The sequence below is a fragment of the Pithys albifrons genome, chromosome 7 (assembly GCF_047495875.1).
Source record: "Pithys albifrons albifrons isolate INPA30051 chromosome 7, PitAlb_v1, whole genome shotgun sequence".
Classification (NCBI taxonomy): Eukaryota; Metazoa; Chordata; class Aves; order Passeriformes; family Thamnophilidae; genus Pithys; species Pithys albifrons.
In genome coordinates this window covers 14,582,612-14,603,873 of record NC_092464.1, presented here as the reverse complement: position 1 = coordinate 14,603,873, position 21,262 = coordinate 14,582,612, and the positions used below count along the sequence as shown (strand labels likewise).

General features: G+C 36.5%; 1 protein-coding gene across 13 annotated transcripts in view; it reads right to left on the bottom strand.

Annotated features, from left to right (window-relative positions):
• Positions 1–21,262, bottom strand: part of PARD3 (par-3 family cell polarity regulator) — a 447,638-nt gene that overhangs the window by 175,788 nt on the left and 250,588 nt on the right. For 9 of the 13 annotated variants that reach the window (XM_071559915.1, XM_071559924.1, XM_071559920.1 and 6 more), the window contains 5 exons: positions 20,784–20,923; positions 19,201–19,329; positions 15,376–15,414; positions 2,974–3,162; positions 2,347–2,517 (listed from right to left, as the gene is read on the bottom strand). In XM_071559915.1, the coding sequence (XP_071416016.1) occupies positions 2,347–2,517; positions 2,974–3,162; positions 15,376–15,414; positions 19,201–19,329; positions 20,784–20,923 (668 nt within the window). The remainder of the gene's footprint in view (positions 1–2,346; positions 2,518–2,973; positions 3,163–15,375; positions 15,415–19,200; positions 19,330–20,783; positions 20,924–21,262) is intronic. The other 4 variants (XM_071559917.1, XM_071559927.1, XM_071559923.1 and 1 more) reach the window with 1 other exon arrangement.

Genomic DNA, 21,262 nt, shown 5'->3' with positions numbered 1-21,262 from the left:
TACAGGAATGTTCTAGGGGGACAACTCATGTACCAGCTTATCTAATTAATCTGTGTTGCTGAATTAAGCATAATACAGCCAAGGCAGCCAGACATGGCCAGTGCCTGATGCTCCATGTAAAAGGGAATTCAATGCCACTGCAGTGCTCACTCCTGCAGTGCTGCTGTTACTCAGAGACTAAGCTGACTGAATACCATATTCATATATGATATTCATGCAATAAAAAAACAGGAATAACATCACATTTTTATCAGTATTATATCAGCATAATAATATCTAAAGTTTAAATCCATCACATTCTTGAAGGAGGAAGTAGGGTTTAATTGCAACATGTCAAGAAAAAAATTCTCTTTTCATTTCATTCAAGTCTGGGTATTGAAAGACTTTCAGAAAAGTGGCTTCTTGTATACTGCCAGCTCAGCAGGTAAACAACTTTAATAAGTCCTTTCATCATATTAAAATATGCAAACAGTATTGACATTGTATTTCCTTTGGATGACTGTGATGAAAGCAGTAATTCCTGAGAAAAACTGCTTACAGAAATTATTTTGTATAGATGATCACTAGAGCAATAATGGCATATCATCACTTTCCCTAGTCCTTATGGCCCATCTCACCAGCTTCTGAAGGAGTTGGGAAAATGCACAAAAAACTGTAAAGGAGGCAGAGACAGAGCTCCCTATCCTGCCCTTGTGCAGATACCTTTCATTGTATCTAAATCTGGTTCCAAAATCAGTTATTTCATCTTGGAGCACACATACTGCAGGCTTAGCAGTGCTGGTTTTGGCAAAATAAATCATACTAAATGTCAAGCAGATATAGGGCACCAAACTGTTTCTTAACTTGAGTGAATAAAAATTCTATCAGATTTAGGGAGAAACGTCTTTGGTTCATCACTGATGGATTTTCTCCATCATGTTTACAAACACTGTCTCGATAAATTCAATCTAGAAGACTTTCACCAGGAGAAAAGGGAACATATTCTATATCCTTATAGAAAAAAATTATGCTAAACGCAGAAATAGTCTAAAACATTTCACTCTTTTTATGTAGTAACACAATAAGCTTCTGAAATTGTGCAGAAATAAGGAGCAGTCTCCAAATGACAGTCTGACATTCAAGTTCAAAATTAGGGAAAGAACAGGACATCACCACATATGAAAAGGTCAGAATTCCTCCAACACTAAGTGAGAAACCATGTGCATTCAAGCTGTCTGTCTAGCAGTGTGTGTATGTAAACCCATGTGTGTTTATAAAAGCTGTGTATAAGCAGTTAATCAAGAGGAGCTTAATACTTTTAGAGAGGCTACTGTCTTTTCAACATGATTTTATAACACACTGTGGACTGAAATTTTCAAAGATCGGTTTTATGCTTTAAAAAACAAACTATTTTTTCCCCCAGGCAGGAGCAGCAATACTAAACCAATCTGTATGCAACATTTTTGAAGCATGATGATCAAGAAGTAATGTTCTCAATAAGACCTTACTGGTGTTAACAAGAATGAAAGAATTGACTTTTTTAGATGTCTTAAGAACAGATGGTTCTCTGACCCGTCATTCAACCGTACCCTATTTAACTCAGTGCATTTGTTCAATTTGTTAAAATCATTCTGAGAAGTCTGATTCAGCCCTCCACAACATCTGCAATCCTTCTCAGTATCATATGTCCACATATTCCCAGTATATAGGATTATTTACATTAAATAAAATATAAACTATTGGAAGCCATCAATAAGTTTCAAAACATCAACACATTAACATTGCACTGGAGAAGACAGAAGTTGCAAACAGGCAGGAAAAGAATCACCACTTCACCCTGAATCCAGTATTTTATACTTTCCTGCAAGTAAGGCCAAGACACAACATAGTTAAAATCCAAAATGACAGAATTATTTGTAACAAGTTTTGAAGAATATTTACATGAAAAGTTTAATTGCTTAGATAAAATAGTAATGAAATATTAGAGCTCTACACCTAATTAAAAATCTGAAAGTGACAAAGAAACAAATCAGTTAACACAAAGTCTATAAATGAAAGATTTAATAGACTTCCATAAAAAACTTCAAGGAAAAAGAATCACATAAACAATGGGATCCAATTACAAAATCAATATAGTTTTATTTTTTGTTTCCTGTTTTTCATTGACAAAAATACTCAAAAGAAAAGCTTTATTGATCAATAATAACGTTAGCATGTCTAACACTGAAATTCAGATCATTTTGTAATTCTCTCTCTCTTTAGATTCTCAAATATTATTTTTAAATCTCAGAGGAAACCTGACATCTCCTGTAAACACAAATACCTTAGAAGTGAGAACTCCCAATCCCTATATCAAAAGTTTATTACCTCATTGCATTTACTTATTCGCCTCGCCACAATAAGCTGAATCATTCCCCGTTTGTTTCCTTCAGTGGACATAGACCTCCTTAAGGTTTCCATAGCATCTTGATTTGTTTTGCCCAATAAGGATTCTCCATTAACTGCTATTAGTTGATCGTTTACTCGAAGCCTGCCATCCTGGAAAAGGAAAAATTACAGATGGTTACATAAAACATGCAAAAAAGTTTAGTCTGCTGAGGAGAGGAAAAAAACAAAAGAAAAATAATCAACCAACTATGCTTAGTCCTAAGAGTTTATGGCCAAATGAACATGGGAATAATAGCTTCCACTGTAGGAAATGTCTATTCCAATTATAGATTTGCACTGCAAACTATTATCATACCTGTTTGCTCAAACGGCATACTAATTGGACTGTACCAGAGATAGCTTGTTCCTTCCCGAGATACTGTTAGGGCTGTTTAAATCTTGGGACGTGCAAACATGTGAGTAGAAATCTAAATGTTCCCTCTGATGATATAATTGGAGAAAGCTAGTTATAAAGCAATCTAATTCTTCTTCAATCTCCGGTTATTTTCAAAACAGTCTTATTATGGAAAACTGAGGGAGGCCAAGCACACAGATGTCCCCTCTTACCTTAGATGCTGCTCCACCATTAATAATGGACTTCACGAAGATTCCTAAGTCGGCGTGGTTTTCTTTTGACCGGTTACCTTTTACGCTCACACCAAGTCCAGCTGATCCAGAGTCATTCAGTGGAACTTCAAATGTCAGGAATTCCCTGGTGCCATCAGGTGTGAGGACAAGCTCCTCTTCTTCTGCTTTCTGTTGGGGAGATTAGCATGGGATTATAGAATAGCATTTCTCTTTGGGAATTCTCTTCCCTCTACAGCTATTAGCATTAAAAACTCTCTGCTTTTAACTACAATGCCACAATATTTTCCACAGTAATTATGTGAAGAAATGTACAGAAATAGTGTATTTTCAATCACCTCCAGCTGATGCCTGGCTTCAGAAATATCTTACATTTGTGTCTAAGTGCTTCTCTCTCTAGTAAAGTAATTGAATCACATGTCATTACTGAATCTGCCATCAATACCAACTCACATGTAAGCTGTTATTTCATTAGCCATAAGAGAGCTGTATCAGAAATATTTTCTTACTTGCAAACCTACAGAATTTTTGCAGTTATAGGAGAAACTGAGTGAAAGGAAATTAAATTCACAGATTATTCATTCACCACATTTTGTTTAAAACTAGCTGTGTTAGGAGAAACAGAAAATTATACAGCTGAGATCTGCAACAACACATCTCTCTGTCATTGCCAGGCTTAGCAACACATCCAGCTCTGCATACCAACTTTCCTGTCTTTCCCAGCACTGCCCTTCACCTCTGTCCTCTTATCCACCTCTTTGGATCTTTGCTGCCCTTCACACCCACTTTTAGCCTGACTGGGACAATTCCAGGTTTTCAACACCTGGAATTGTAGTCCCAAGCCTTGCCCCCAGCAAGGAGCTGCTCAATGACACCCTTCCATGCTTCCAAAAGCCATGAAAGCACAGGTGACACACCTCTCGCTTCACCTCCTGGAGAACTCAGGGTGGCAGCAGGATGGGACCATGGACCTTGCAGTGTCCCCACAGAGCAGTGACACTCATGGGGCAGCAGCATGGGCACAACAGCATGGAATGGAAGTGGTCACACCCTGAGGAGCATGCTCATGCACAAGAGACTGCTACCAAAAGCGAGGAATGGGAGTGACAGGCTGCTCACCACCCCTTTTCCTTGCACCAGATACTATCCACTTGTCTTTGACCCTCTTCAGTTCTAATTAAGAGATTATAACCATTTTTGGTTATAACTTCATCAATGACAGAAAACGGGCATGTTTTTAAAGGCAAAAAGATGCTCATGAACCCAACTGTGCTGGTTTTTTCTAACTCACATGAAGGAGAAAGACTAAGAGAACATCCACCAGAAGGTGCACATTAATGTCCAACACCAGCAGTTCTTCTCTGGAAGAATTAATCTGACCAAATTTTTATAATCTTAGCAAATATGTCACCTCACTTACTGACACTGATTTTACACCAACTATTCCCACGTCACAGATATATTTGCAAAGCTCATTCATATGAGTGAGAAGACATATGAGAAGTTAACATGTGCCTGCTCAGCTGCGCCTGTTTCTTAAGACTAGGAAATGCAAAGCTGACAGGCTCTTCTGAAATCCAAACACAGACCATGGCAAAGATAGATGTGAAAGCCATGTGGAGTACAGCAGACTGAGATTATCAATTTGGGCACAAGCATGTTAGTTGTGTCACCACTGACCTAGAAATGCAGTGTGAAAATGTCACATGGGAAGGCAGTCAGACTGCTGAGAAAGCTGCAACAGCCAAGGGAAGAAAAACAGGAGCTCTGTCTTTTCCCACTCTGTTAAAAGCATGAACCTTAATGTGTTCACCAGCCCTTCCCTTTGCACTAGAACCTCCTCTTGTTTAATGGTTCATCAATTAAAGAAAACCAAAACAAACAACAAAAACAACGAAGAACTTACATCCCCTATGCAACTGCAATAGCTGCCTTGCTTATGAATCCCATTATCCAAACACATCTCTTGGCCACACAAAACAGCATGATCAGGAATGGAAAGATGCCCACTGAAACATACAGGAGCTAAAACATGTTTCCCAAATTTTGGGACAATTACAACCCTAATTGTCCTGCTTGGCTCACAGAAGCAGTGGTTCCAGCATACATTTGAATCTATCTTTTGTCAAGAGGCTGCAGAATAAAACAATCTGAGACAGATGCAGGTTACCTTTTAGTTTCTGTAACACTGATCACTTTCATATTCCTTAATAAACAGTAGTAGAAGTAAAAGCTTGTGAGTCAAAAGAGAGATAAAGCCAAGTTAGGATATATGGCTAATCCAAGGAAGTATATACGCTTATTGAATTTTTATTTTACTACTGTTAACATAAATTAGAATCAATTCCCCTCCTCCTCTAATACTCTCTGATCTTAAAAAAAATCTGCCATAACTTCAGGCAAACTCCATTCCAGGGCAGAGAACTAAACTGCTCACTTGCACAACCTGTTGGGTGTACTTCTATATGCCAAAGGGTGAAATGGAATGGACAGCTCAAAGCATCCCCAAGGACTTGGCTAATGGCCTTCTCTTCAGCAAGACCAAAGAGGTGCATTATCAGCTCAGCACTGTTTGTAATGTAAGGCTTATGCCTGCTTGTTTCCTGCAATCTTGAATAAGGAAATAAGTCAATATCAGGCTACAGACACCTGAGTGAGAAGGTGAAATTTAAAGCCAAAACCTGGAGTAAACTACTCCTTAGAAGGTGCACATGAGTGAGTAGATCATGCTCATGACAAAATGAGGAACAGCAGCCTCAGCACATCATCACAAGTATTGAAGGCATGAGAAAATTACTCAATTCATCCAAGGAAGATAATTATCATTAGTGCTCTATGGCTAAATTTCATGAGACACTTCATAGGGTATGTACAGTTTTTCTTAACTAAGCAAACTTGCTTCACCACCACATCTGTGTCAATTTTAGGGACATGAGAAGCTTTTCATCCTCTAGAATCGGTGTATCATCTTTCAGTATCATCTGCTCGAATGTACATTTTAAAAAGAGAAAGTAATAGAGAGAACAAACGTGAAAAATGTGGCTTTCAAGGAAAACTGAGCCATTAACATTCAAGAACTATGGATATGATAGTACTGACTGTAACATTTGCACCCCTATATGGTATCAAAAAAAGTCTTATTATAAATTATATATTGACTACAACTTCATACATACAAACCAGGACCATTCAGTAATAAAGAACATTTAAGCATGTCCAAAAGGAGCCACTCACAGAGAAATGAGCAGGAAGATTTTAGGCTGCTATCGTAATATTTGGAACTGAAGTTCTAAAAACAAAACCAAAACAAAATACCAACAAAACCTCAGAATGACCAAGTCCTTTCTTCCTCAAAGTCCTTTAGAGTACAGAAACATTATATGTACAGTGACTCTCACCAAACAATGTAATAACAGCTATTATAAAAAAGTAAAATTTGCACTGAAATTGTGTTGAAAATTAAGTATTTAAATGTAACAAATCATAGGAATTCTATAATACATTGATGAGATAGTAGAAAAAATGCAAAAAAATCTAAAATGCAGCATTAAAAATTTTCAACTGAGAACACAATCACTACCTAATTGCAATAGCTTTCATTTGATCTTGATACTCTCTAAATTAACGGCTTCACTGTGTCAATCAAACACCTCAACACTATTTTCATGATTAGCTGATCTGTGGGAGAAATTTATTCCTTCATATACTCTGACAGGCCAGCAGTAAACATGCAAGCAAAATTATGTACTCTGAACCCTGAACAACAAAATTTAACTCTCTAAAGATTTTTCATACACTATGTCCAAAACAATTAACAGCAGAACAGTATTCTGTTCAGACAGAGGCTGCCGAGGAAAAGGTCATCTGAAATCACTTCAGATGAATGAATGAAGTTGCTCAAGTATGTAATTTGTAATAAAAATTCGATTAGTGATAAAATACGTAGGTGATGTTTTTTGGCTTCAAATTCATATTTAGCATCAATTTATGCTACATGACATTTGAGATAAATTTTTCACCTTTTAAGTACAACATAAATACAATGTAAATTTAAAGATAAACTTCCTGACTAGCCCAAACTTCTGGCAGTGTTTTGATATATACAAGGATTAAAAAAGCCAAAAGATAAACACAAGGGGAATTGTTTTTCTCTTCTACATAATAGTGGTTTCTGATCTGATCACAAAATCTGATTTAATTTTATAAAAAACATTAAAATAGACCTTGACAGTAAGAGTGCTGTAAGTTTTTTCATTATACTAGTAAGAGCAACTCCTCCTTGTTCTTTTATGTTTTACATAGTCTTGCTTGGGACTTCTTCCCTTTACAGGACCTCACCAGGGTTCAGCTGGTGAGTAAGCAGCATGAGATGGGTGAAACCAGAAACTGAACAGCAAAGAAAACCCTCCTCCCACCTAACCAGGGAAGCAATTTTTAATCAAGCTTGGACAAGTATCTGAATTGACTCAATGCAGCTACAAATCTGGCTACATTCTCTCCTGTGAAGTTCATTCTCTTGCAAGCTTAGACATGCTGCCCTCTCAGAGGCTGTTCAGTCACTAAAACTTGCCAGCTTGTTGCTTTGACATTATGTATAGAGAAATGTGGTCCTGTTTCCTTTCACAGAAGCAATCAATAAAGCTCTGCATCTTAAAGGATAACCTATCTCCAAGTTAATGAAAACATGTATGTGAAAACTCTTACAAGGCTCTTGTAGGCACTGCTATACACATGTGCCTATACAAGCACACCCTTCTAAATATATATATATATACACACACAGAGATATATATACCACACTGAAGACATTCATATGATAAATTATGTAACTACAGCAGAAACACTAACACCTCCAATGACCCCACTGACTGCTCAATTCAGCTGCCTCAAATCTTGCTGTGTCCAGCCATCTAACATTACAGCCCTGTTAGCCTCTGTTAAACTATTTTTTTTAATATATCAGCAATTTTCTTCACAAATGTGTCTTTTTGCTTTAGAATTTATCCAGATGGAAAATCTGAAGTTCTTGAAAGATGAGTTTGAAGCCACATGAATGTAAGAATTCACCAGGTCTAGGAAGTGCAGACTGTAAAACTACAGGAAACTGCAAAATCCCAGGTTCAGTTATTTAGTTACAAAACTGGGGAATTCCAACCTAATATGACAGCCTTTTCTGAGATATTTTCAGTCTTTATAAGATTTTAATGTGCATCCATTATTTTCTTCTTTTTCATAAGGTAGCCACAATACTAAGAAGTCATTAGTACATACGTTGGGAAACTAATATAATTTGTCTCATTATTATTATTACAAAATAGAATGATGCATGATATATTCTAGAGAAGAAATTTCACTTAGCTGTTGTGAAAAGACATTCTTGACATCAGAGACGACTCAAACTGTTTTGTCATTCAACTTAAAATGGGTGACACTGCTGTCATATCAGGTCACCTTCTAAACTCAGGTACACAAAAAGATGATGACTCACTTTCATCACATATGCAAACACAGAACATGTGAAACAAACAGTTCTAAGGAACCAAAACAGCTTCTTTGGTCAACAACTGTTTTGTGGGGGGTGATGCTTAGTACTTAAAAAAATGTAATGTATTACTGCTGGAGGTACTGAAAACAGAGCAATGTAGGTGGCCTGAAACACACCTTTATAATGTCAGTTGAGGCCCCTCCTTGTGAAAAATAACAGACCTGGTGCATCCCGCAAATGGATAGGTATGAAAGATAAATATAACTAAAGCAACTCAATCAGATTTAAAACTGGACCTCTGACAGAGAAAAGCCTGCCTACTCTTCCAATAGTGGCATGCACACTCCCACCCAGTTTTCCTCTGAAATACAAGACCTTTTATTGTGTTTTGGTTTGGTTTTGTTGTTATTGTTTTGGTGGTGTTTTTAATCAAACGTGCTGCATTACAGGTTATGAAGACTTGAAGTGTCTACTTACAGGGTTATAAAGTTATACAAGGGCTTTAAGCCATCTAAACAATAGAATTCTTATGCTTGCTTTCTTTTTCTAACTCTTCCTAGATTAAATATTTTAATATCCCCATATGTTAGATAAACACTAATGAATCTTATTTGCACATATACAGAGACTTGTTATTCGTATTAGCGAAGTTAATATGTCACATCTGGCAAAGACTGCACTCATTCAAATCAAACAGCAGCTGCTAAATATCAAAAACTACATCTGAATACTGAGATTTTTATGGAAAATGTGGTCTACTTTAATCTTAATCCTATCAAGGAAAATTTTTTTACATATTATATGTGGATTAACTTTGGTATGTATTTAAAGGCAGAAATGCTAGCTCATGAGAGTACTGTAAAACATGCTCATTGCATTTCCTTTTATGTCCATTTTAAGGATTTAATTTAATATCGAAAAAGATGTTCCACATTCAAAAATGTCTTCAGTTTAAAGGCTTTGATGAATTAAAATAGAATTTAGGAAAAAAAATAAATGTTTTTCCAAAGCACAAAAATTCTAGCATATGATTTTCATTTAATATGGAAACCAAAGCTCTGCAAACCCCCATATTTAAGTACACTCGCATGCTTGTTATTTATGTCTATAAGAAGTCCATTGCTAACATTACTCTCCCTAATGCCAACACTCAGATCTGAGCTGTCATAGAAATTGGTTTAAGCAGATGAGATCCTACATTTCAAAAACTGATCAGACCACTAAATATATTCTGTTGGTTCTGCATCTCAGCACTTCACTCCAAGGTTAGTCAGTTGCAGGTACCATAATGACTGTACTTTTTCAGGCTAACATACCTTGTTCCAAACTGTTGTTCCTACTAAAACTTTGTGTTCTGACTGTATGTTCTAAACCAAAAACATGTGATTGTAATTCTAACCCAGTTTCTTTACAGGTCGCTTATCCTAGAGAAGTGAAAACCAAGGGATTAGATACACAGCAGGTGTCTGCTCTGCCAAAGAAGCCTATAAAGCTACAGCTCTCTGCACTATCCCTTCAAGAAAAACTTCAATGCCCAACACACTAATGACACAGCTCTCTAAAACATCTTTATACATCTCTCATTGGCCTATTGGATTTACAAGACCTGAAAGACTAAAGAAAGAGATAGCGTGAGTCTGGGAAAGTCAGACAGAATAAACAAGTGGAAAGAGAAATAATGCCTTTCCAGAAGTCCATGTCAAGAAGCACATTCCACATGAAGCAATGCCCATAAAGGGCACTCAGACTGATCTGTGTCTTACTCTTACTCCTGTTGCCAACTTTCAGGCAACAGTGGCAAACCATTTAATCTCACTATTTTCCCTGAATTTAATATTGAGAAAGAACCAACATCAAGAATCTGAAGCCAACAATGCAATGAAACAAGATTTGTCATCAAACCAACAAGTTTGTAAACACCAGTGTGACTTCTGTATGACTGCAATGGTGGCACTGAGCCAACCCACTGTCACAGAACCTCAGTGGAGAGACACATAAGTTGTCTTCCACAAAATCAGCAATCGGCCAGCAAGTGCTAGGACCAATGCCAGTGCTGAGACATTTGCCAAAACTCCTCCATGGTGCTGCACAAAGTCAGCTTAAATGTGCCACACCACAGCCCAGGTAAATCATCTGCAGGTGACAGTCAAAACTATGAACCTGAGGGTCCAGTTCCAAGCACAGCATTACACAAGAGTATATGTGGATTATCACTGAGCAATTCAGGAAATTCAGACTGGTCAAAAAGCATTCACGAGCACCAGCACTCAACGGTCGTATTAATTATTTACTAGGATTTAATGGCTCATCTCTACTCATTAATGCACCAGAGCATGCTATTCAATACTAGAGTACCTCCTATGGTAAAAGATTGAAACCACAACAGTACGCCAAAGGAAATCACACATTCACTACTTATTTCGTTCATATTGTCAGTGATCTTTTCCTTATGTCACAATTTTATCAAAAATACTATCTGAAACCACTCAAAATAGCACTAAAAAAGGCTTTTAAAACATTACTATCACTGTTGTGCCTCATACCATTAGAAGATAAAAAGGTACCAAAATATATCTGCAATATTAAAAAAGAAAAGTAGAGGCAATAACAGCAACATCTTAACCATCAGTCAAATCTATCCACTTTCAATAAAGTCATTCTGCACCTCATGATACCAGCACTGCTGCTGGTGCAGTCTGATATTAGCCAATGTATGATCTTGGCTCAATTGTGGGACATTTGGACCACATTTTGCAGCAATGGAAATTGATGAAGCTCTAAACTGTTTTCCAAAGGAGGCTGCACGTGAAGACAGGGTTGCATCAACTGATTGACACAAAGTCACTCTAAAAGCCACTATAAGTGCTAAATAGAAAATGGTGGAAACTTAACTTACAGCTTTTGAAAAATATCTACAAATACATTTCCAGTGACTAGGTATCTTGAAGGAATACAAACAGCTTTTGAGCAAAAGACAAACACATGTGCACTCAGAAAACTACCCTCTCAACACTCACCATGTCCATTTCTCCAAGAGTTTTCTATTGTATTGATCAATACAAAATATGTATTCCTAGGCATTTGTATTACCTCTCATGTTCACAGCACAAAAAGTTGCAAAAAAACCCTCCCTAGGCATTAGTTCTTAAAAAATGCCTCTGACCAGTATCACCCCATTCCTATTGGTAATGAATTCTTGCATAAAAAGTGTAGTAGCTAATTTACTCAGAATTATACACAAAGTATATGGCAAAACCAGCAACTGGATCTGAAAAAAACATAGCGATCAAAATGAAATTTAGATAATAACAGGAATATCAAATATTTGAGTTCAGAAGAAGATAAAAAGTAATTCCATTTGCAATTTCTATCAGGGCTGCTAAACATTTATATATTGTTCCAACACACCAACCACTCTTGTTATGTCACTGTTACGAATCCTGCACTCACTGAAATTCATAACATTCTGCTCACTTACAGCAATTTGACAGAAAAACAAATGAGAACAGAAAACCGAAGCTTTCTCATCCTGCTGAGTGCAACAATCATGAAATGAAATCCTGAATTCTAACTCTGAATCTCTTTTTATCAATAGACAACACCCCCTAGAAAATACTTATGTGATAATTATTATTTTTCTAGCATTCTCCTTACATGAAAGTTAACTTGCTTGTTCTGAATTCAGAAAACAAACAGTGAATGACAATTGTAAAAGCAAAATATTACTGAAACCCTATTGACTTTTAAATAGCATGAGGAAAAATTGGCAGATGTTTTACATAGCATAATTAACAGTTCATTTCAATGCACTGTAACAAGATTAAGATAATTATTCTTAGAAACAGAAATGTAATAATGATAAATTACTAGTTTTCATATTACGGTCAATCTCCTACATGCCAAATAATCTCCATGTTTAGGAATAGGTGTATCTCTTCTATGCTGCCACCAGCTATACAAATGGTAGAAACTCGTGGCTGGTGAAACAATCTTTCAATCAAGACACAGGAGATTTCCTTGCTTCATAAGTAGACTGCCAACTCTGTTCATAAGCCAAATAGAAGGCAAAACCAGCAGCCCTGTTTTCACCAGGGCACAGACACTGGACAGTAACTGTGACAGACAGAAGCTGAAGCTGCATCAGCAATTTGCATTTCTCATGGATACCTGGAAAGAAAAGCTTGAATCCTGTGAGCCGAGCAAATGGCAAAATCTCCTCATATGGAGTTCAAGCCTGAGAATATGAGAATCTGTATTCTGTGGTGATATGAAAAATATGAAGTTACATGCTTTATATATGGATTGTAAGAAGTAATTCTGTCAAGGATTTCAGGCCACAAATTAAGAAAAAAACTGATCTTCAAGGTTTTAATTTTTTACATGTTTGAGGACTAACCACTGTATCCAAGTGCCATAATACTCATGTAAACCATTTCAAAGTAACAGTTACATGAAGGTAACATCTAAATGTTAAAAATTTGTTGATAAATAAGACTTGATATTTTAAGATTTTATTTCAGGCCTTCTAAGGGTTTCTTTTTTCTTTTTTTTTAATTTCAAAGGTGCATTTTTCTTCTATTTTCCCACAAAGACATAAACAACAACAACAAAAAACCCCCAGACATTTTGCCTTTAAATTAAAAACAGACTTGCATTTCACCTCTCTCATTTCTGTAACTTCACTGCTTTCATCACGCTTTTTTGTTGAGGTTTTCTTTTGCTTTGCTTTCTACTATCAAGTCCTTGACACTTAGAGACTAAAACCTCACAACTAACCGCACAAAGATCAGAGCAGGCACAGAAATAGAAATTCCAAGATTAGAAATCTCAAAGAACTGAAAAGTAGACAAAGGTGAAATAAATAGGTATTGAGGCAGAACCAAGGAGAATAAACTACAGTGATGAAAAATACTTTGAAAAAATAAAAATAAAATGTGTAACTCTATTATTAATGTGCAGCTGAGGAAAATTAGTTCTGGAGGACTGGAGTATCACAGTTATCCAAAGCATAGTAGATTGGAAGAATGGTGGTAAGTGCAAATGTATTGTGAATTATAAATACCCACTGACACCTTTCACATTTAGTCCATTTTTTATGCCCACACTGGAGTAGGCAAATTTAAAGAGTCCTGGTGTTCCCACTATCAATCATTGTTGTTCTGAGCCTTCAAATAAATAACAAAAGAATCCCAACCTCTAATGAAGGAAAAACCCAAGACATTAGACTTTTTCTTTATATTGATCAGCTTTTTTTTTATATTTCTAGCTTCATTCCCTCAGTAACCACATATGTCTTCATATGTTTTTCAACTATTTCCATATTTCCAAGGCTTGCTAGGGCTTTCTGGCTTGGTTTGTTTCAGAAATGCCTTAATATTCATACACTACCTGTCCCTCCTGTATAATTTCCTGGTTAAGCAATTTTTACCTCACATATAAAGAGAATAAATGAAAAATATCTATTTTCTTTTGGTCTTTCCTCAGAGGAAATCAGGATGTTGGTCAAGAATGCTGGAGAAAGGGTTTCACCCTGGAATTTCCTCCAAAACATTAACTTTGCAACAGATAAGCAACTGATTTCTATAAACACCTTGTAGGCAATCTGCCTTATCTTAATGAGCTTTTGGGGCAGAATTTCAACTCCTAAAACCAGGACATTTTTATAAGGTTGCACCCACACATTGTTCTCAATGGTATTCAATTACAGCTAGAAATACTATCCTGGGCTTTGATCTTTGATCTTGCATATCAGCAGTGCATGGTAAGAAACTATGAAGATAAAAACATACATATTCTAACAAGATGTGCTAAAAAGATACCGCAAGGCATGTGTGAAACAATGATACACCCACGGTCCTGCAGAGCCCTTATGCAGATGACTTCCACACTAGAAGGACACCTAAGGCCAAAAGGATAAAAGTGAATCCAACCCAAATGTCCATTTTTACAGTTACATTCCATTGGCCTGAAAAAATAATAGTATCAGCCAATGTACCCTTGAGCATCTCACTGAGATGGTTCTTACACCTCTTCACCTAGTCCTGACTTTCTCTTTTATCCCAGACACCACCTCGCCATTGTTGGTAGGACATTCTGACTCATCCAGACAAGCTCCTTCTGTCTTTTCAGCAGCCTAACTAATTCCAAATCCCAACATGAATCTTCTCAGTTTCTCAAAAATCTAATTTATTATTTGATTTTTAAATGGATACCTAACTGAATGGAGCTTCTTGAAGTATGTTTTTATCTAAGATACGGTGTTCCTTTAAGGTAATATATTATTGTTATATCCTCTGTTAGTATTTTATAAAAGAAACCTTTTATTTTAGAAAAACTTTTTATATGTATTAGTATATTGTGTATTGGAGTGACTAAAGTAAGGTATATAAACAGTATATAACCTCAATATAGAGCCTCACTGACACATCACATACAGACCTGTTGCAGCCTTCCTAAGGTTAGATTTGATAATATTTCCCTATAGTTTATTAAAAGTAAATAACAGTGGTTTGCTATCAGGATACAATTAAAATTTAAACCCTAACTGCCTACTGTCTGTTTGTATCTCATATTTCAGTCATACAGTCATGATTAAAACAATTAGCTTCAATATGTAACCCAAGCTAACAGTCTATTTTTATCATTTAACTTTAGGTCCTTGACTGTGTGTGACAGATGTAATTTCAAATAGCACTTGAACATACGAAATAACTGAATTGTGTATAATTTTCAAATAGTATTTGAAATTACATAAAAAATGCATTTAAAATGTAAAGCTACAGAGAGCCATCTACAGTATATAAGGTGAAAGAAGGATCTGTGTAACTCTGATGGAGAAGTGCCATACCAAGTTAAATACATTTGGGAGTCTTCCAATATGGAAAAGACAAAGCTCTTACCGTTTCCTTTGGAATTTGTGACTGGCTTTGTTCTGCATTCTAAAGGAAGTAAAAAAAATAAATAAGAACACGACTACATACAACATATAGTATCTATCAGCAAGGGGATAAACACAGAGATCTAATTCTGATGTGAAGTGGTAATGAAAAAATGAAGTGTGTTTGTCACACCCCTGACTGAAAACTGTCTAAACAAGCACTAAATGAGAGGTGAACAAAAGTAACTCCAGGGATCTCATGGTAGTGCCCCTGACTTTGTCTGATTATGGAGGAGGTGACTATCTGGCCAAGGAAGAACCATGACTGCTTGCACCATTTTCTGGCTGGTAGAATTTCCTCATTCAGGGATGTCCTCCCCTGGCCTTTCCTTTCTGCTTTGAAGTTTTCAAAGAATTACCTCAGCAGTCCAGATGAACCCTTACAAGTATTTTAAATGAGTATCTGCTTTTCAAAACATCCATTCTCATTTTAGCAAGAGATTCCCCTTTTGAGCATATTTAGGTGAACCAGAACTACAGTGCTGGATATCCCACGACAGGAGGGTGCTTTCAGTTCACCAGCAATGGGACCCTTCTGTGCTTTGCATTCCTCAACTGTGTCTCGGGGCACACAAGGCAAACACACATCACTGGAAAATGCATCCCCCAAACAATTCTGGAAACACACATAAGGAACTATGGCTTTTCCAAGCCCATCTACCAATGTTAAAATTCATTTGAGCACTCAGGAGGCACCTTGCTGCTGGCTGGCTGATCACTTTCGGGATAACCAGCTATTTCTTTCCATTCAGCTGGGACAGAATGAAATACTAGAGTTTACTGGACACTTTTGCTTTAGGTTGTTTTGCAGGAGATTCAAAAGATAAAGCACAAAGATGTATTGGAAAAGCAGTAAGACAAACATCCAGTCAGCTTGAACCTGCAGTCAACAACCAGTAAGGAAAAATGATGGAGACAACTACCAGAAGCATATAAAGGACCTGTATGTACTAAGGGGTATATTAATTTTTAGGGTACTGGAGATTAACTCTTGTCAGCCAGTCTCTGTTGACACTGAGAATACAGCTCAAAACTAAATAACCCAAGTCAATCCTTCACAGGACTCCCACAGTCAGTAGCATATCTAAGAAAATGCTTCACTACTTATGTGATGTAACCACAGTGCTACAGGAGCTCTACTTAATCCTATCATAAAGGGAGGGAGTAGAGAAGGAATGTTCTTAAGAGACAATGTGCCTCTACCTCACATTGACACGGACAAGCCCCAGTACATTACCTATCTGGCATAAGGTAACTGTGGAAGCAATAAAATACCTGGTATTCTGGAGAAACATAATTGTTCTTCCAGATCTCATCAGTTAGAAAAGCTGACTTCTGCCAATTGGATTTTATTCCCTGCTTCCACATTTTACTCCCTTTTGCCATGATCTGCTACTCTGGATTACCACATACACACACTCCCTGTCTTGATCACACAAGCTACAAAGATCCCACAGTAACCTAAACAACCTCAGCTTAACAATCCTGTAAATTTTAGCTACAACTACACATTTTTGCAGGTCTTCTCCAGACAATAATAGCAACAGATATCAAAGACATTAAACTCCACAACTTTCCTAAAGTTTATTATCTTCATTTTACTTAAAAAGAAACCCAAAGATATTCAACTTTTTTTTTTCAAAAGTCATTCAACAAACCATAACCCAAAACATAAAATCTAAACAACATTTTTATTGGGATTACTATCTGTACAAATATTGGCAAATATAAAATGGTCTTAAGATTGAATCCTTCTCAGCAAGCAATAGCAATTCCTGCCCTTTATGCCATGGTTGATATCAAATAATATGATTTTATACGTGATTTCTGAGACACATCTCATTCAGTTGATATTTAAAGCACACAAATGTAGACTACATGACAGAAATAGGGGAAGGATGCAGAGACAAATTGTTCCTAAGTGGGCAAAGAAGGTTTGCATGTGAAAAAGATGAAATGACATGTTTCAGATCATTACCTTACTACTTCAATCTTATTTTTTTAAATTTTTTTCATAAAGCTAGTAAAAGTCAATGAGAGGAGCTACTTGAAAAGACTTCCTTTATTTCTTTTTTTAATGATAAATTTATACTAGAGAAGAAAGAACAGCCCTTATGACTTTTATTTCAACACCTTGCCCAGCAATTATGCTCCTGGTCTTTGACAGCAGCTCAGAGTCCTTCATGTCAGAATGCAAACAAACAACTTCTTATGCAACAGAGGATCATCACATGCATGTACTGTCAGATCCTCACAATATCATTTGTTCAACTGGAGCTATAGAAAAACACACCAGTTCAGATTCGATCTCTGCTTACACAGCACAAAGCCCACCTACCACCTGACACAGCCATGACTGCCTTCCCTATGCTGATCTTTGCCAAAATATGAGAGGCAGGAGTGCCTGAGCCGCAGCAGTGGGGCTACTGAGGTTGAACTCAATTGAAGGGGCTGATTGAGTGTTATGTTAAAACCTCATCAAGTGTTGCTATTAAATCTCTGCATTACTCATATTATATCTTTGTTTACAATTATTGAAACAAAATCTCATATCAAATTATGCATTAAAACTTCCTCATTTTACCACAGAAATAATATACACAAAATTAAGACATTTTCTTTCTTCTAAGTTTATTTAGAAAACTCAAAAAGCATTTTTATTCAGCTTTATGTAAGATAGTAATACTGTGAAAATTACAGCATATGAATTTATAAACAGATAGCTTTTGCTGTTCCAATGATAAAGTAGGATTTCAAATTGTTTATTTCTCTTCATTTTATGACAGCTTTCACTTCAGCACTTGAAGTCATGTTCCAAGAAGGTTAAGGTGAAAGTGAGGTTCATTTGCAACCTTCCCTGACACTTTGATTTCTTAGGTTTAATTGGAGTTTTTAAAAGGCTAATGTTAAATGTCTTGAAATGGCCCAAAAAAATCATTCCCTTTGCATTCAAAATAACACCAATCCAATAGAAAAATGAAGTAATTAATTCATCATACTTATATTTGTCTATCTTCTCACAATAAGGCAGCCAAATAAGTTATTTTTAGAGCTGCATATAGCTATAATAATACAAATAATAAATAACTTCAGCAGTTTAATTGAGTACAGAACAAAGTATGACTGCTACATTCACAGTCTATCTTTTCATAACAGAAATTATCTGGAATAATTATCAGAAAAATTCCTGTATATACTATGCAAGAGAAGCAGGTACAGTAAGAAATGTCATTTTATTTCCATTTAATGTAAATTACCAGAAACATCTTCTGAATTGCCCTGCTAAATTAATAACTGCAGGGTTTCCATTCCACAGAGATTGCATTTATATTCAAAAAGGTTACTATTTCTTATATCTTCCACTTTTTGATAGAAAGGTATTTACATATCCTGTTTTGGTATAATTTTATATACTCTAAAACATATTAGTGAGCAGGCAGTGGGACAAATGACAGGATTTCAAACATAGATTTGTCCTTACAAAAGGTATGAAATAATCTACTTGTCTGCATGCATCCAAATAAAGTCTATGCAATAACTTAATCTATAAACATTTTCACTCAAAATAAAGCTTTCATTTATACAGTACCAAAAAATACTTAATTCCAATAGCAGATCTCGAAGAAAATATAAAACATATATGTAAAATATTCTAAATACAGCAAAATAGGATTTCTTTCTTTTTCTTATATTCAGTGCTGGCCATGCATATTTACTAGCAGGTGACAAGATCAAATCATTTGCTCATACTCATCTAAATCTCTTAGTTGCTCTCTATTTTACGCACCAGTTCCCTTGGATGGAATGTTTCTTCCTGTCGAAAAATCAAAAGGCCAACAGTCCCTCCCATCTTGGTACTTCGCAGCAAAGACACAACTTCTTCTTGAGTTTTGCCTGTTAAATCAACTCCATTTACCTGTGACAAAAAAAATTCAGAAATTGATAAGACTCCAAACCAGGAAAACAGCAGAAATTTAGAGGGAAGTCATGTGAATCATATGGGACAGTATTAAAAATCTCCACTGGAGCAATCTGCTTATTAGCTCATATTACAGCTTTCATTTATTAAATCTAATTAAATGGTCATCCTTCCCATACAAATAAGTCAGACAGCTATACTTCACTCCTTTTCAACAGCAACACACATAGTCCAGTATACCCTAAAACCAACTAATCCCACCTCCCAGTATTTCTTACAAGAATTTCTGCATAAAAATCTTTTTGGCAAAAGCAGTGTATGACCCAAAACTGGTCCTGTTGCCACCTGCCTTGGTGTTTTACCTACCTTTCAAATATATCTTGCACAATGAATTGTGACAATAGTAGAAAGTAAATTTTCCCAGAATAGCGTTGGGTAGCTATTCTTTATCTTGCCTCTGTTCAGTAGTCCATTCCCTTGGCCTCCACATGCCACTTACAGGGACAGACAGGTATGGAATACAAACAGAATTTTCCACTGTTTGAGCTAACTTCAGTAAGGGAGAAGCCAGAGAAATATCCAGTGATCTCAGGCTTCCCTGTTCAAAACCATTCTGAAAATAAAGGCAAATCAACCAACAGTGTTAAGCAAGGGAGTCAGCAAACCATCATTTTCCTTCCCTTCATAAGAGATCACAGCTCACACAGTTGAGATGCCGTAGCTGTCATCTAAAATCTTTCTCAGTCCCCTTCTACCCAACTCATCTGGGTTACCTTGAATTACAGTAATTACAGAGGGCTATCCTCCAGCAACAATTCAAGCTGACTTGGCCAATTTTGCAGCAAAGTGAAGTTAGGGCACTGAGAGGCAGTTACAGACTCAGCTATACCTCCGGTGCCATTTAGCTTAGGGACAGTAATGAAGAGCTATGGGTGGTAACATCTTATATCACTCCAGCTAGATTTGCAGAAAGATCTCTGCAGTGCACCTATCTAAGACAAATTTAGTTCCCTTGAGGACATCCTTCCTTCAGGAGGGAAGTGGCCTTGATTCTCTGTAGGACTCCCCTCCTCACTAAACCTTTTCAGGGTATTGTCTCCCATACTTAGCAACTTCTTCAATAATTTCTGGTCTGTCACTCCATGTTGATTTAATTCTACTTACTAAGTAACAATCACTTTGCTTCAATTTATTTCTAAGCAGCAATGCAATGCTATGACACCATATTCACATAAGGACATGTAATCTCGTGCTTTTGTGGTATGTGTGGGTCCAGCTCTTTAAACAGTTACGTACTGACAATGCCTTGCACCTTGCTCTCTTATCAAAAAAAAAAAAAGAGAGGAAAAAGAGGGGAACGCTTTCCTGTAACATAAAATATTGTAAGCTTTTGGAAGGGAGGTAGTGTATACATGCAAAACATAGACAAACAAAATGTAACATTTCCTCACCTCAATTAATCGGTCTCCAGCTTTTAGTCTCCCATCTTGAATAGCTGCACCTCTCGGAAGGATGTTTTTCACATAAATTGGAGCAGAGCCACCAATTGGGACATCTCTTGAAGTAATGCTAAATCCCAAGCCTTCTGTACCTGTATAAAGAATATATATTACTAGTTAAAATGTACATTTTATACTACATATTATTTTTACCAAGCAGAATGTATGTATACCTCACTGATGCAATCCATGAAAATACATACAAGATGTAAGAATTACTGCATGGCAAAAAAAGAAAACAAAAGGCATCTCTAAGAAGGCTATAACTGAATTTTTGAGTCTGGGCACAGGTGGCTCGGCAGGCCCTCCCTTCAACTTGCTTGTTCTGACAATTTCCAAGTCATTGCCATATTTCTGATTTTCTATTTCAGATGAGCTGAGTGACAAGGAATCAGAACAAAGCATATCTGATATCCTATCACTGCCTTTCC